Raw genomic sequence first — 16,659 nt, forward strand, 5'->3', positions numbered from 1 at the left:
TGTGAGACGGTCTAAAAGGGAAACCTTGCCGGCTGCTGCAAAGTTAAAGTGCAGCATTTGAAGGAAAGGGCAGCTCATAGCCAGTACTCTCCTCGCTCTGGCCCTGTCTGTAAATCTGCCAGTGAGAACCTATTAATTATCTCCTAGAAGGACCTGCTAGCTGGCTGGCCATCACTAGCTGTCACTTTTTATGAGTTTTCTCCTCTCACTCGCGGTGCATTTTGTTGAAGGGCCGTGCTCCAATTGCAACATTTAGCTGCAAAAAGCCTCCCTTGCTTTGCATATATAGTCTTCGGCTTGATTGATGAAAACAGATTTTTAGCTCAATCTGTCGGCTCGCTAATGCTTTGAAGAGGACAGTATATATTCGGGTTTAGGGCTATAGCATAAATTACTGCACTTTCATTCACCTTACCGCTAACCCGTCCTTACACTATGTCCTAATTTGGTTGATTAATTTTAATCAAGGTTAATGAATTTCTCAATATTTCATAGCCGCTGCAACTTTCAACCCACGAGCAGTGTAAGGGCGTGCATGTCAGAATGATTAGCGACGCCGTCATAAAAGGCTCCCGGTGGAAGTAGCACTGCGTTCTTCTCATGCAGTGCACTTGCAAGCTGCCTTTTCAAAATAATCACAGAGAAGTAACACGGGACTCGGCAGTTTCCTGGTCAAGGTAAAAGTGGTGCATTTTGAAGGAAGGGGCAATGCCTTTCTCTCCACACCTCCATCTGTAAATCTGTCAAGGGAAATCTATTAATTTTCTCCTAGAAGGACCTTTCTAGCGGGCTAGCCAACACTGGCTGTCACTTTTTATGAATTCTTCTCTACTGGTACAGTTTGCAGAGGGTCCCTGCTCCAATATTTGGCTGAAGAAAAGTTCCCCTGCAATTCAGCCCAGTTTTATGACCTCTTGGATTTCCAAAAGAGGCAGCCAAAAGAAGGAGCTGGTTGAGGCAGCTTGGAGTTTTTTTTTTTTTTTTGATAGCTAGCTAAGCATGGAAGCCAGCTGTAAGTGTTGTGAGCAGAGGCAAGGCAGAAGTCTGTTGGGAGAGTAGTTGCTCTCATTTATTTCTATTTGATCTTGTATTTTATTTTATTTTTTTGGAGATTTTGGAGATTTTGAACACACTGATGGGTTCGTGTTTGTCCTGTATGCAGGAGAGTGCCAAAGCTGCCCTGAAGATGAAAGACTGCCAAATGACTGACCGCACAACACAGACGGAACACATGGGACCAGAGGTGAGATACTCACAGACAACACACTCACTGTGTGTCAGACTCAAACACACAAACAGTGCGCTGTGCCTGCATTCGTGGACAGTTGACTCCTTAAATGAGTTACAGTGTTTGCAAAAATGTGCTACAAAACACTGCCAGCTAATTTCTTCTACTTTTGTTTTCTAGCATTTTCTTGAGCCACAGCAACCATCTCCACCTTTCCTATCTTTTTTCCTTTTTCTGTCTTTTCACACTGAGATAAAACTTAAATCCATCTTGTTTTTTTTCTAAAGATGCTTTGCTGCAGTCACAGTCATATTACAGTACACTATTTGCTCCTCCCCTTCTTCCTCCAATTCCCTCATTCTCAGAGAGAGAACTCTGTGCTCCATCCTACCTGCCTGCCGAGTGCCCTCAGCTGACATGGCCTCTTTGGCTTCACTAGGGGCTGACATTATGGGAACGCAGCAGACTTAATGGATGACTGTCTAAATATGGCTGCCTGTAACGGAAACAGGAGCAGAGTTTCGGGGTCGGTTTCTTTGTCTCTCTGTTCTTTCTCTTAAAAAACACCTTACGCTCATCTCCTCTATTGCTACCTTTAATCCTGCTGTGAATAAAGTTGCCAAGAAGCGTTGTTAAAAAAGCGGAAGCTTTGCCATTGTGTGAGCGAGTGGGTGCACACCAACACCGACTTACCCACACACACACAGAAACACACAGAGAAACACACACAAAATACAGCATTTGACTTTACTCGCATAATGACAAGAGCAAAATCAGTGCATCATTTGAACACAGCGGCAACTACTTCCACAGGTTCTGTAGAATTGTGTATCACTTAGTTCTTCTGTGATTTATTTTCTTTTTTAGCACATGCCAATCAAAATGGGAGAGAACAGTTGTAAGCGCGCTCGAGAATGCTGGTTCCGTCAATCAAGGCTTCAAAGAGCAGTCAGGTTCTCCATGTGCACGTCCATTAGCTACTGTGTGTCCAGAGGCGTGCGGCAAATTATGGGTGCATATTATATGTTAGAGCCTGATCTGCCTTTAAGTTTCTTCATGAAAAGATTATGCATTCGAAAAAAATAAATAAAATAAATAAATGCATTTTCTACTGAAAGTTTTGCAGTGGAGTATAGACTCCACAGGAGACTCGTGCGCTGACTCTATAAAGTCAACTATTGAAGGTAAATGAGCTGTTATGATTCTGCTCCACCACATTTTGTTGCATAAAGTTGCTCTGCCAGAATTCACTCTGTAATCTTAAAGGTGGTGTAGAAAAACTGACCACCTTGACGGGTGGACTTTATGTGAGTAATTGGCAGCATCCTGGTGGCAACAGAATAAGCTAGAAATAAGGTATTCACAGCACATCTGGTGTGTGTATTTGGGCTGTAACAACGTGCACCATTCAAGTTTGAAACACGCGAACATATGCCATTCATAGACGACAATAAAGTGAACTGAATGGATAGATCTGTGTGAAACGTGCAGGTAACACTCTTAATCTATGCTGGATATCAAAGTATTTTGGATTGCGCATTTAATTGTTGGAATAGTGTAAAGTACACGTGAAACGGACAAGCGCATGAACATAAATCTAAAATAGCACAGCTCTAGTTGCACTTTACAATGCTCCCTTGACCAATTCCACACAGGCGTGCTGTGGACAGCCAGAAATGCAGTGGATCTTGACATCAAAATTGCAGTGTAGTGGAAGATCGCTAATGACACTCCCCCTACTTTGTTTCCTCTATGATACACAGTGAGTCATGAAAACAGGTGCTGGAGAGGCGAAGACCTTACTTTGCCTCAGAAAGATGCCACTTTCCTGCTGCATCTGTACGCACAGCCCCGAATCCTATAATTTTACCACACCTGCTATCATTCTCCTATCGTTTGATTCTTTTTGCACATCTCTTCCTTTCTTCAGTCAGCTTTCTTACACATGGACACAAAATAACTCACCGTATGTCTCCTCTGCTCTACTTTCCATTACTGGCTAATGCATTTCTCATAATGAAGCCTGAAGTGACCACTTGTTATTGTGTGTTTGTTGGTACTTCAGGCTAAAGAAAGGAGTATGTGCAATGTGAGTTGATATGCAAATTTGTGTGTGTACACACGTGTTTGCCACTGCCTGTGTGTCTGCCTATCTGTGTTTGTTTAGTGAAGTAGCCATTAGTCCTAGCGTCAGACAGCAGAGTCCATAAAATGCTGTTGAAAGTGTCAAAGTATCTCCAATCAATTTACTTACATTTGTGCCTCTAACTGTATAATTCACTCATTAATGTGTTTTCTTTTATGTGTTTTCGTGCCCTGTGTGGCAAGATTTGCACATCAGCCTGGCCGCGCCATTAACGGTTTGACTAAAGGTCCAGTGAAAGAACTGACTGTTTGTCGAGAGGTAACTGATTTTTAAGTTGTTCGAGACCCTGAGCTCTGGTATTTTCTTTTCCCGACACTGTGATTGACTTTAATTAATTTAATTAAAACTAATTTCAGACAATCATCTTGATTTGCTCGCCAGGGCCACCAGGTAGCGGAAAAAGATGCTCCGTCGTTGTTCCTACAGTACAGCGCGTGCAAGGAGGGATTTAATCTCTAAAGATTCGCTCAATTATATCACATCTCTGAGGTGGAGTGCGTTCATTAATTGGCACATAATCATTTGAATTCCAGAAGTGTCAGTAAGTGTCTCATCTGCTCCGCAGGTGGAAAACGGTGATGAGTGGGACAATAGTCGCATATCTATTTCACATGCTCATCACTGTGTTGGAGGTATTGTCATTTTCCCAAACTGCTTTAACTTCATCATGTCTGGTCAGGAACATAGTAACCTTATCTTCCTAACACAGTTCGTCCAGCTTACCGAGGCGCATGGCTATTATGAGACCATTACCTATAGAGTCCGCCATATGCTCACACTCCTTGAGTAGATGGACTGTTAATTAGAGGAGCAGCTGGTTGCCCGCTAGCAAGCTACGCTAGCAGCACAGGTGACTTAACTCAGCAGTAGCTTACAGCATGTATGGCCTGATTTTCGCCCCCCTACCCCACACACACACACTCCTCTCCTTCTCCCATGTTTGCATGCATGTGTGTATGAAACAGAGGGAGAGCAACTGTGTGTGTGTGTGTGTGTGTGTGTGTGTGTGTGTGTGTGTGTGTGTTCATGTATGTTTGTGAGTGTGTGGGAAATGCTGCGGCATTGAGCGAGCCTATATAGGTTAGCCACCCCAGTGCATCGGGGACAGTTGGCTAGCAACAAAAAGTGTGTCTACAAGTGGGGCAGCTATTTCTACTGCTTCTGCCACTTCACAGGGTCGACCATCTCACTCTTCCTCCCTCTCCTGCTGCTACCTCACTCTCCCTCTTTTCTGGGACGTCCTCTTACTTTTTCCTCAGTCTGTCGTCCTCCTTATCTTCCACCTGCTTTTGTTCGCTGATCCTGGAAGGGCAGAAGTTAGCTGTCAAGTGTCCTCTCTTCTCCTCTCCTCTCCTCTCCTCTCCTCTCCTCTGCTTTCCCCTCTCCTCTCCTCTCCTCTTCTCTCCTCTCCTCTCCTCTCCTCTCCTTACCCAGGTTTCCAGGACTCCAGGAATTCATCAGGGATTCTCCTGCCCTGGTTTCCCTGCATCGGACACTCTGTCCTAGGGACGCCTCCTGCCCCCCACACTCTGTGAAAAGTTGGCCCAAAGTTGTATTTCTATGGGACACCGTTCCTCTTTTATTCTACTTCAACAGGGCTTCATGTGTCATTGAGTTTTCGGAAGGTCAAGAAAAGGAAAACTTACTTGAATTCCTTGAGCGCATGCCTTACTCCTCGTGGATTGGTTTCTTTGCATAAATCTCAAATCCAGCGAACTTATGTTGTTATTTTTTATAGATTTGTCAAAGCTGCAACGAGTAGTTGGCGATTTGTCATTAATCATGCACCCTATGCTCTCCAGCCCTCCTTATTCCTTTTCCTGCTTCATGTAGGTAATCCAGTTTAATAAGCAATATAGTTGAAAAAACGGTGGGACAGTTTAGTCCTTGTGACCTTCTTTAGCCGTAAAAGAAGTCTAACCTGATTTTAGTTTTGGTATGCAGGCAGATTTTTGGATTAAATCAGCGAGAGTGATGACAGAAGTGCAACCTTAACAGCTGAATAAATGCACTATAAAGCTTTGTGAATTTGCCCTATGTCTATCAGCAGAAACAATAAGTTGCCACCCCTGGTTCCTTTATGTAGCACACAGCTGCATTAAACAGTAAGTGTTGGAAGGTTATTTTATAATTGTGTGGGTCACACACTAAAAGGGCTTTTAGGTAGACTGCGTGCCCAGCAGTGGCACTACAAATGGTATTCTCGGACCTTGTCAAATGGGCCACTGAGAAACTCCCAGATATCCACCTGAAGCTGACAAGTGGTAGTGTAGCGTGAGTCTAACACAAATTGATGTGTGTGGACTGACCCCGTTTATTCAATTCTACACTTAAAGATTTCTCTTTCTGTGGGTGCGCCAGTGTAGAGTTGGCAAGTAAGGTGAAGGGGGAACTGAGAAAGAGTATGAAAAGAGGGGAGGAGGTTATTGGGAGAAAAGCGTGGAGCTATTTTATGTCCTGCAGAGTCTCACAGAGCTGAAGGTATGGTGGCTGTTTGAAAGTTTTTTTTTTTTTTTTTTTGAGGGGATTGAATCGATTGAGATTGCTTTCTTTCACCAAGCTAATTTCATGGGCATTCTTAAAAGGAACGTTTTAAGGGAGGAGGGGGGGGGATCAAAAGCTCTCGATGGTTAGCTTGCTCTTGTTCCCTTTCTCACTCTGTCGTTCTCAGTCTCTTCATCTGTCATTTTCCATTCTCAGAGCAACTTTTCTTTTTTTTTTGTGACTCTTATCTCTTTCTCCTGTTCTCCCCTTGCTTCCGACTCTCCTCATCCCTGCTCTGAAAAGAAGCTCCTGAGGAGAGGAGCGGAAGGATATTGCGGGGCGTTTATTGTCTGTTTGTGGGCTGTTACAATTGAATAGAGAGACATTTAAGCACATCATGCAGATTCATCCCTCTTTGTCTCTCATTCTGTTTTTCTATTGAAAAAGAAGTGAAAAGCGGAGTGAATTCTTACGTTGGCCTATAGAAATGGCAAAATTAAAATAAAAAGTCAGGTTAGAGCGTATTATTGTTTGTATATCTTCCCATTTCTGACACATTCTCCCTCCCGACAAGCCACCAGTATAAAGCATATGTATGAAGTCAAGAATCAAACCAAGTCGGCTTAATTTGCCATGCAGATACAGTGTGTACACATATACAAGGAATTAGTTGTCTGTATTTAACCATTTATTTAAGCATCAAGAGGGGGATGGGGCTAGCAACCTCATGGTCCCAAGGCTGCTTCACTAACCACTGGTCCACAGCCACTCATGAGCAAGGGTTTGGGATTAGTAAGTAAGCGATTGTTGTTATTCAAAGTATGTAAAATACATTTATATGGGGATGCATACCCTAATGTAACTAATTGGTACATCAATTTTACTTTTACTTTTATGTGGCTTGCATAGATGCATTTACAACCCGTCCTTGTACAAAGCAGCAGATTTGTCAGTTTCTATGGTTTCAGAGATGGCTCACAGCTGTGGCAGATAAATATTTAGATATAATTAGATAACCAGAAGCCCCTGACGGCTGATGTCAAAGCCGGGGCAGAAAAAGCAGAAATAAATATTCAGACGTGTCCCCGTGTGATGATGATGTAAATCTCTAAGCAAAAGGCGAGTTTATTCCGCCGACACCTCCTCCCCGTGGGGGTCAACCTCAGAGAACACAAATTCATCAAGAAGCCCCGCACATATAGACTTCGATGCATATTTAAAATGGAGCGTGCCCAACCTCGCTCATCATTTCTTTCAGCTGATGCAGCCGTCTCTGTGGCGTGGGTGCGTCTTTCTGGTTGTGTCATCGTTAAGAGATGCACTGCAGCAGGTCCAACTACATTATTTTTTTTGCCAATTGTCATGGGTAATACAGCCACAACTTGCACAAAAAATGTCTTCGGAGTTTGGGTTCTGTCCTTTTAGCTTTCGGTCATAGTACTTTAGCTGAAATGGTCCCAGTCAGTAGCAGTAATGTGGCTGACTAACTCGTATCACTTTTCAGCTTTGTCAAAATGATTGTCCCAACGCTTGAACCAACCGAAAGAAAACAGTCATTGATTCTTTTTCTTTTCCTTTTTGTTCTGGATGTGGGTATTTTCTGTCCACGGTCATCGATCCAGGGACTGCGTGGGGGAAAAGACGCCTTTAGGCGAGCATTCCCCGACTCATGTTTCCTTATTACTGCTGTTTATGGTGGTGACACGGGTCACGTTCAGCGGGCCGCCTGTCGAGAGGTCACTGCTAATGAATGCTGCTAGCTGGTCTTCGTGTATCTTCCCGGCCATGGGAACCCTGAATCAATATGTAACGCTGAGATAAGATCATATGAATCTGCGTCATCAGTGCTCTCCACGTCTGTGCCACTTTAAGAAGGAGGATGTAGGGTCCAGTGCTGATTGTGACTATGTAGGTCTTCGACTCCTATTCCTGTAAACTAGATCATTTTGTACAGCCTAGTCCTTACTGAGTAATGGTGCTGTTAGGAGGGATAGGAATAAGAAGAGGAAGACGGAGGGAAAGAGGAGCAGCATGAGAGACGCAGTTTTCTGCCCTACTTAGAGTTTTTATACATTCTTTATTTCCACCTGACTTCTTGTCCTTCCACCTTTTATCCCTTTATGTCTAAATGTTATGATTTCCCTAATCCCTCTATTCTTCCTCTTTTTGTTCCACACCATAAAAACGCCGCCCTTGCTTTTCCTTTCCCTTACTTGTGGCGCATATTCATCTATTTTCTTTGCTCTGATCTCTTTCTCTGTCTTCATATTGGTTCTCCTTTCTTTGCCCCTGCCCCTTACCACCTTTCCCCCTTGCCTCATCCTCTTCTCCTCCCTTTTCTTGCCCTCCTTATTGCTTTTAGCTTCCCAAACGCTTCTTTTTTTGCTTTCTCTTCCTCTGTTTTCCTTCTTTCGTTCCATCACCATCATGTCGTTTGCAGGGCTCTCACCCATCCCGTGATGTCCTTTCACTCTGCCTTCGCTCGTTCCCATCTTTATGATCAGCCTTTCACCTGTGCACCACTGTGTTCACATTCCCTCATTTCCTTTATTACCGTTACTCTTTCACCCTGCCTTGGCCCTCCCTGTCACTGCTCATCCTGTATTACAGTTCCTCTCCAGCCCTTGTTAACCCTCTCCTCTCATCTCCTCTCCTCTTCTGAGATTTCACTGAACGCTGAAGTGATAGAGAGTACGTGTGGTATGTCCTCACACTGAAAACCGTGCGACAGCGCTTCTCTCCGTGGTTATGAAGTGTACTGCACCGTGTACACTGTGTCATTCCAACGTTTGTATCATTTATATTTAAACTGCATTGTCACATAAACAGCTTGCTTGCTTTTGTCTTTGTGTGCTGCCACCCTACAAAAGCTGCACTGCAGCGAAATTTGTCAGTATCTTAAGCGTAAAGGTATTAATATAATATCCCTTTACCAGTGTCATAAAAAGTCTTTTAGCTAAGTTGCAGCAGCGTGTTTATTATACCGTATAATTTCACTTGATGATGTTGTGAAATGCTGAAAAAAAGAAGTAACAGAACTATTTTAGATCATCCATAATAACACATTACTCGCGCCGCCAAAGGCCCGTTTAGCAGGCAAAAATACTGTTAACACATGATTATGTAACGATGGTTTTACCACTACAAAGCATCCACTCATTTGTGTCGTCCACTTGCAGCTCCTGACCAGAGCCTCGTATTAAGGCTAAAGGGCCTGTAATACTGCTGGAGCATTTATATGCAATCAGCTCAGCTCAGAAAATACATTGGACTCGCCAAAGTAAATTACTACTATTAGAGCACCGAATGAGATAACGAATGATCATTTAAATGTAATTTTATATGGAAACTGTTATCTTAAAAGTGGATGCAGCGTTTAGACATTTTCCCAGACATTTTGTATCAGAGTTTAGGAACAAGAGCAGAATAAAGCCAGCTTGGTCAACATAAACACGGATAACGTAGGAAGAAGATACCATGGAAAATGCAGTTGGACATTGTGCCTACATGTTTGCCCAAAAAACTGTGTCCTTGTCTCAGGGCTTCTGAGCACATTGTTGTGGAACTGCTGTAATATTTGTAGTTTTTGGCAAGCGCATCTGTGTGTGTGGGTACACGAAGAACAACCCTGTGTGGGAACATGAAGAGCAAACCACCGGTATTTATAAACCCTGTACTTTGCCGTGGTGTCACCCACTTGATCTATTTTCCCTTCTGCTCATCGAAGCCAGTGTCACTGATGCAAAGCACCGTTCACAGTTCATCAGCACTACAGATAAAAGGCGAGTTTGTGTCCAGTGCATGTTGCTGGGTCTTTTTATAGTAACTAGCAGATGTACATGTATGTTGTAGTTATATAGACTGTGTGAATGAATGAATGGCATGATTAGGACGTGATTGCTTTGCGTCAGTGACTTGGACCTATTTGCAGTTTACCTGTACTCTAAATGGTCTGTTACTGGTAATCGCAAGCGCTGTTGGAGGTTGCTGTTTGAAATATAAACTTTTCTTTCTCTCCTGATCTAACAACAAACTCCTCCTTGTCTCCACCCCCCTCTTTTCTTTTTCTTTTTCTTTTTCTTTTTAATTGGTTGCTATCCGTGTCATCGTGTTTTTTGTTTCCAGGGCACCAAGGCGCATGGGAGCGCCTCTTTTTCATCAAGGAGACAACTGAGTGAGTGTCTCTGTTCTGATATCACCTGACTGGACGTGACTCTGTCTTGTAGTGGTCTACCTTGATGTAGTAGATTGGAGAACAGGGGGTCTTGGTACTAAGGCTTGATTATTCTGCAAGGCTCTCGGTTGATTAAACTCTGATCTGCGATTGTTTCACTTCACAAGTCAGCTGATAGGGCACATATGCCGTTCCTTCTCCACAATCAGACCGGATTTTCATTTATAAGAGCCTCAGGTGTCATTTAATTTTTCACACTTAAATATTTTTTATTGCTTAAGTGAAATATACTTATAAGATTTGCTGATGTAAAATGTGATGAGAGGAGTGATCAAAAAAGACAGTTATATCATCAGACGCTTCATTTCTGACTCACATTAAAATAGATAAAGAGATGCTGGTTATGTGAAGTGAAATCATTGTGGATCCTGTAATAACAAGAGCCAGCTTTAAGCATAAATCAAGTCCTGGTATGGCGACCTTGTGTTTGTTGAATGCCACCTGCACTGCCTTGTCCTGTAATGTAGACAGGAATGCTGCCTATTGTACCTATCTGAGCTAACCCTACCCAAAGGGATCGAGACCCCCGACCCTGTTTTTTTGGTTTAAGTCAGTATAACACAGCAGCTCTGTCTGCTGAAAGTTGCTGTAAAAGCCAATGTAATATTTTCTGTGTTTTATGTCAGAGGGGAAGAGAATCTCTGGTCAGGCATAAGAGAGTGGTACAGGTAATTTATCTTCTATTACAATGCGACGGTGCACATAATTTCTGTTACAGGCCCATGAGCTTGACAAATGTACAGTACATTGCACCTTTGTGCGCTCGCAGGACATCAGTAAATGGATTTTACTCCATTTGAAGAATCAAAGTGTGTATTTTATCCCAGCGCATAACTATTTAATTATATGACATTATTTGCACTGTATAGTGCTTCAAAGAAGAATGGTACGTGCCCTCTTGACAACTTAACAACCGCACAGTGTTTCAAGTGGTCGCTATCGTTGTAAAGTTTTATTTATATAGTGTCAAGGCACTTTGCAACTTCCGGTCTGAAACCGGGTCCACTTTATTTTTCATGTAAAGGCGTCTATCAACTGCCTTGAAAGGGTTAAAAAGCATTCCATCTTGGATGTATTGTAATTTTACAGCAAAGTAACAGAAATTATATCTGGGGGAAGACTGCATGAAAGGTTTCCAAGTGAAACACTGCACAGAAAATATTATGTTGCAGGGGAGTAGAGGAAATTCCCAAAATGGAAAATGCCTCATGGGAGGAAAGCTAAACTAAGTATACATTTTTAAATGTCTAATCCCTTCCTACCTATACTGCACTGTACTGGAATGTAGTCGAGCATGCTTTAGGATTCAGAACACCAACATGTGAATGCAGTGTCCCAGCCTTCCTCCTCCTGTTCATGTATGAACTCTAACCCTGCCTGTCATTGCACTATAAACTGCAGCAACCCCAACTGTCACCACACAGTGGCTTTTTACTGACCTGCGTGACCTGTGACCTTATTCAGACAAGATCCCCTCCCCACCCCGCACACCTAGTCACACTCACGTTACATAACACACACACACAAGCATTCATAGACACATCATGAAACACGTGCACACAAAGACCAAAGTCTTCAGTCAAAAAGGACACATCTAATGTCAACTATGAACTACAAAGGGTCTGTTTTGGAGGTGTGTGCACACACACATGCTTTTGAGGGAAATAACGTCTATTTTTGAAGGTTAAATCTTAAAGAGGCAGTAAGAGCCATTAGAGTGGCATTTGGTGGCTTCATTTATGCAAGGGCACCTACGCAATTCCTCGCCTAGGTATGAGTGTATTCTTATTTGTCTGTATGTGTGTGTGTGGCTGAGTTATTTTTACACAACATCCAGATTCGCTGCAAGAAATGTCTCATCATTTTGCTGTTGTGTGTGTGTGTGTGTGTGTTGGGATCCTTTTTGCTCATTAGACTCCTCAAGGACTGACAGTAATGCTGTGCTGTTGAATTATTAGTCACTTCTGGACCTGTTGCAGGCCAAACAATGTTAATGAGCTAAACCTTGTTTATTTAGCAAGGTGAAACCATGAGGCATCCTCTGCCACCGAGCGCTAAAGCCAGGAGGACCTTCTTAAAATGTCCACGAGATGCATGCGACAAAAAAGACAAACCGTATACCTTGTATGTCGATGACAATAACTTTGACTTCTTTGAAAGTTTGAAACCTTTGACATTTTCTCCTCCACGATACACCGTCATTTGGTGTATGTTTTGAGGCCACGTTTGCCCCCTTCAGGCTCCACGAAATTAGAAAATTTGAAATGTCATCCTCCAGACAGATAGCAATATGGCACTGAGTGATAAACCTGTCGGCATCCTGAAGCTGCAGATGATGTCACAGACAGCGCAGTCTTAAAACTCTGACTAAAGCCGTAAACCATGACATTAGGATGAAGTGTTTTGCAGAACCCCATAAAGGCTCGCCACAAGAGTGTCCTGGTGGATCAGGGCTTCTGCGAGTCCATTTGAATTGTAAATACACTCACTCCTTGTGATTAAGTACCTTGTAAAACATGCATCTGCATTCGCTGGGCAGCTAGCAGTGTTAGTACATGTGTTAATATATGGTATATGTCTGTGGTACAGGTGCTCCACTGATAGATGGATAAATAAATAGTGGGAAGGGATAGCAGGTGGAGAGAGTTAAAAAGAGATGTATTGTGTGTTTGTGTGTGTGTGTTTGTGTGTGGGGGTATTCAAGCCTGCCCAGTGGTAGTCGTGCCGAGATGAAAGATTTTTTTTTTTTCACCCAGGTGGAGGTTGCACGTTGGGGGAAGTGTTGTGTGTGTGTGTTTTGCACATGTTTGCAAAAGCTGTCCTGGGGTTGAAAGAGGGCAAGAATGATTCCCTCTTATGAGTGCTTCGGTGTCTGTGCATGCATATGTGGCTGGATCGCACCTTTGATCCTCTATTTTGGGTACCCATTGTGATTCCCTTGCCGCCTGCCTCAGACAGGCAGACGAGAAAGTGCAGGTGTGTGGGTGCGCGTGCGTGTGCGTTTTCGGATGTGGATTCCAGCTGGAGACAGATATTGTCAAGGTAAAGCTGGATACATCCTACTGGCCCCTGCCATCTGCAGGTGGTGCTTTTCAGAGGAGACTGAAGCCAAATCCTCCCCCAGCAGCCACACTCCCCTGCCATTCAAGAACCGCAGAAGTGGGAGCTGTGCGTTTGTGGGTGTGTGTATGATTCTGCTGGCGCATGCATGAGGCTATCTCCAATGCTGGCTAGCTGCCAGAGCACTTATCTAACTGTGATCCACATTGCCTCTCACTGTGACTCCTAATTATAGACAGAGGCACTCAAACAGACACGTATACACACAGTTTCTACACGCTCTCCTGTGTACCATTCACGCTAATGAGGCACTCTCCCCGAGGAAGTACCCACACTCCTCTCCCCCTCTTGATAGGGGCCACCAGGACCACCTCCTCTGGCAGCCATCCTCCCAGCCTTGTACTCGGAGAGAAAGTTATACTCATGCATATGTACAGACAGACAGAGCATCCAGGGGAGCCACGACTAGTTATGTAGAAGCAGGAATGTAAGGGAGAAAAAAAAGCGATGGCGAGAGCTGAAGAAATGCAGCGAGAAATGCAGCAAAAAAAGAGAGGAGGGGATGAAAGCGAGCTGCCACGGGGAGAGCGGAGGAGATGAGAGAGAGACAGACTGCCAAGACGTGAAAAAGCCAACAGATAGAGATCATGTTGAGGGAATAGATGGCCGGGGACTTGGAATTGGAATGGCTTGTGAGAGGAGCGGAGAAGGAGGAGAAGAGATGGAGAATATTTGTTCTGTTTACTTATTGAAATCCAGGATGCACGATCACAATCCCCCCACGGTCCCACAGGCTTTCAGTGCATCCCTCTATCTTTATGTCACCCTCCCTCTCCTTGTTTCCTCATTTATCTCTCTCTCTCTCTCTGTTTCCTTTCGTCTCTTATTGTCCTCCTCCTCCCTCTGTCATATAAATGGCACTCCGCCAAATGCTTAAATTCTCCAGGATTGGGTTCAGGTTGCATTAGCATTTCATTTACATCACCTAGCCATATGTTGTAGTCAATAAAAATATCCTTTCACATAATGCTGAATGACTAACTGCTTTATGCCCAAATCAGGATTTTGTTTAGGTGAAGGCAACCTGGCTTTTCGTGTCTGAGCATTAAGAAGCTATTTACAGCGTCCTTGCACACCTTCCTGAATGCAAGTGACAACAATACACCGCATTTAAGTTGCTTTATGTGGCCCTTAAATCTTGATGAAACATTCCCAGGTGATCCATAAGTAGCTTTCTTACATGCCTTTACTCCGCCGTCTTCCTCTGTCCTCTAAATAACTTTATCAAGGTTCCGCCTCTGCCACTTCTCGTATACGTAATGCTGACAGAAGAGAACAAAGCAAACAGGACAAAACAGGACAGGACAGAAGGGACTGTGGTGGCTACCGCTGCGTGCCTCTCATCCCGGCTAACCCGACCTAGCCCTAGGGGCAGTGCAGGGGGCTGTCAGCAGAAGGTGTGTGTGTGTGTGTGTGTAGGGGGGTTTGCACATCTTAAGAAAGAAGACCAGAGAAAGTGAGAGTGTGCATGTGTTTGTGTGGGAGTCTCTGATCTGTGCCCCCTTGTATGGCTGTCTCCCCCACGGGCAGGGCATAACGGCACAGGGAGGCGGGCACCTAACTGGGCACAGATGGCAACGACAGACAGACAGGGACGGTGGTGTCATAAACACGTTAATAAATAATTATCTGAACAATGACACCCGGTACACCGGAGTAAGTGGGAGAGGGACAGAAGGACAGCCGGGGAGTCGGAGGCGGGAAAGGAGCAGCATAAAGAAAATGAAAAGACGGCTATTTGAGAAGGCCGGGAGAAAGAGTGACAGAGAGGGCGAGGTAACGAGACAGGATGGGAGGTTGAGAGGGAGGCAGGGAGATAGAGGAAGTTAAGAAAACGAGGAGAAGCTGTCAAGTTACGGACAAATAAGAACTTGCAAAAGAAACTGTGGGAAAATGAAATGTGTGAGCTTCAGCTGTTGATATTTCACCACCGTGTATGAAAAATGTAAAACTAACCAGAGCTGGTGAATCCAGAGCACAGATCTTAGTAAGTTTGAGTAACACATTTTAGAAGCTACTACTGCAAATGCACAGTCTCTTTTAATTTTGCATCTGTTGCTCCTTAAAGGAATTACGCTTGGAAACAAAATGGAGAGATCAAAAGACAAAAGTGTTCAACTATGAAAAGGAGGCAAAATATTGAGCAGAGGGAAGGTACTCGACTTCAGATAAAAAGAGGAGATGGATATAAAGTTGCTGAGATACTAGAGAGGATAAAGATGAAGCAGGATGAATATTGAGGGAAACATGACAGAGAAACAAGCACGTCTGCTGCCGTCCATTGACATGAGAGGTGAAACACAGACGAAAGCAAGATCTATTCAGTGACAAGTGGTGAAGGTGGACAAAGCGTCCAGTGTGCGCCACAGCGTGCATGCGATGCTGCACAAGTGTGTGTCGTGTGCTGACCTATGACTGCTCTTATCTGTAATGAATGAAGAGAGGCCCTCTCTGCCTCTTGGCTCCACTACCTGTCCTTCTCAAACGCTGTCTTACCCTCTGTCCCTCTTTCTTTTTCATCCGTTTGCTCTCCCCCGTTCTCTTTTCCCCTCTTTGTTAATGTCTCTCTCCCCCCTGTTCCTCCCAGATCTCCCAGCTTTCAGTATCAAACACCACATCTGAGCTCACATGTTAATATATTTGAGTAGCAGGTTAACATAATTAGAGAGCCAGAGTTTGACTGCAGCAGGCGTGTGTGCATGTGTGAACTCCTGCTGGCTCTCATCCCCTTTAGATATGTTCTGAAAGGTCGAGACCAGATTAACATTTTAACTCGGGTGTCAAGAGGCATACCTCTTTTTCCTTCCTTAACTTCGTTAGTTCTAGCTCATTTTGAGTTTTTTTCTTTTAGCTACAGCAATTCATGTTCACATACACTGATCAGGCATAACTTGATGACCACCTTCCTAACACTGTGTGCAGTGAGACCTTTAAAAATAAAATTTTAAAGGTCTCAATGAGCACAGTGCCCTCCATCATCCATAAATGGAAAAAGTCCGTAACCACCAGGACTCTTCCTAGAGCTGGCCCGCCGTCTAAACTGAGTGATTAGGGGAGAAGGGTCTTAGTCAGGGAGGTGACCAAGAACCCGATGGTCACTCTGTCAGAGCTCCAGCATTCCTCTGTGGAGAGAGGAGAGGCTTCCAGAAGGACAACCATGTCTGCAGCAATCCACTCCTTAGTAAAAGGCACATGGCAGCTCGCCTGGAGTTTGCCAAAAGGCACCCGAAGGACTCTCAGACCATGAGAAACAAAATTCTCTGGTCAAAGAACTCTTTGCCGTGAATACCAGGCACCATGTTTGGAAGAAAGCAGGCACCACTCATCACCAGGCCAATACCATCCCTACAGTGAAGCATGGTTTTGGCAGCATCCTGCTGTTTGGATGTTTTTAGCGGCAGGAACTGGGAGACTAGTCAGGATAGAGTGAAAGATGAATGCAGCAAT

At 44.0% G+C, this 16,659-nt stretch overlaps 1 protein-coding gene across 1 annotated transcript in view; it reads left to right on the forward strand.

Annotated features, from left to right (window-relative positions):
* The window catches only part of ccser1 (coiled-coil serine-rich protein 1), a 119,560-nt gene that overhangs the window by 62,247 nt on the left and 40,654 nt on the right, over nucleotides 1–16,659 (forward strand). Inside the window, exon 10 of the mRNA XM_084551959.1 lies at nucleotides 1,163–1,243. Within this exon, the coding sequence (XP_084408085.1) occupies nucleotides 1,163–1,243 (81 nt within the window). The remainder of the gene's footprint in view (nucleotides 1–1,162; nucleotides 1,244–16,659) is intronic.

The sequence above is a fragment of the Chelon labrosus genome, assembly GCF_963514085.1.
Source record: "Chelon labrosus genome assembly, chromosome: 9".
In the NCBI taxonomy this organism is placed as follows: Eukaryota; Metazoa; Chordata; class Actinopteri; order Mugiliformes; family Mugilidae; genus Chelon; species Chelon labrosus.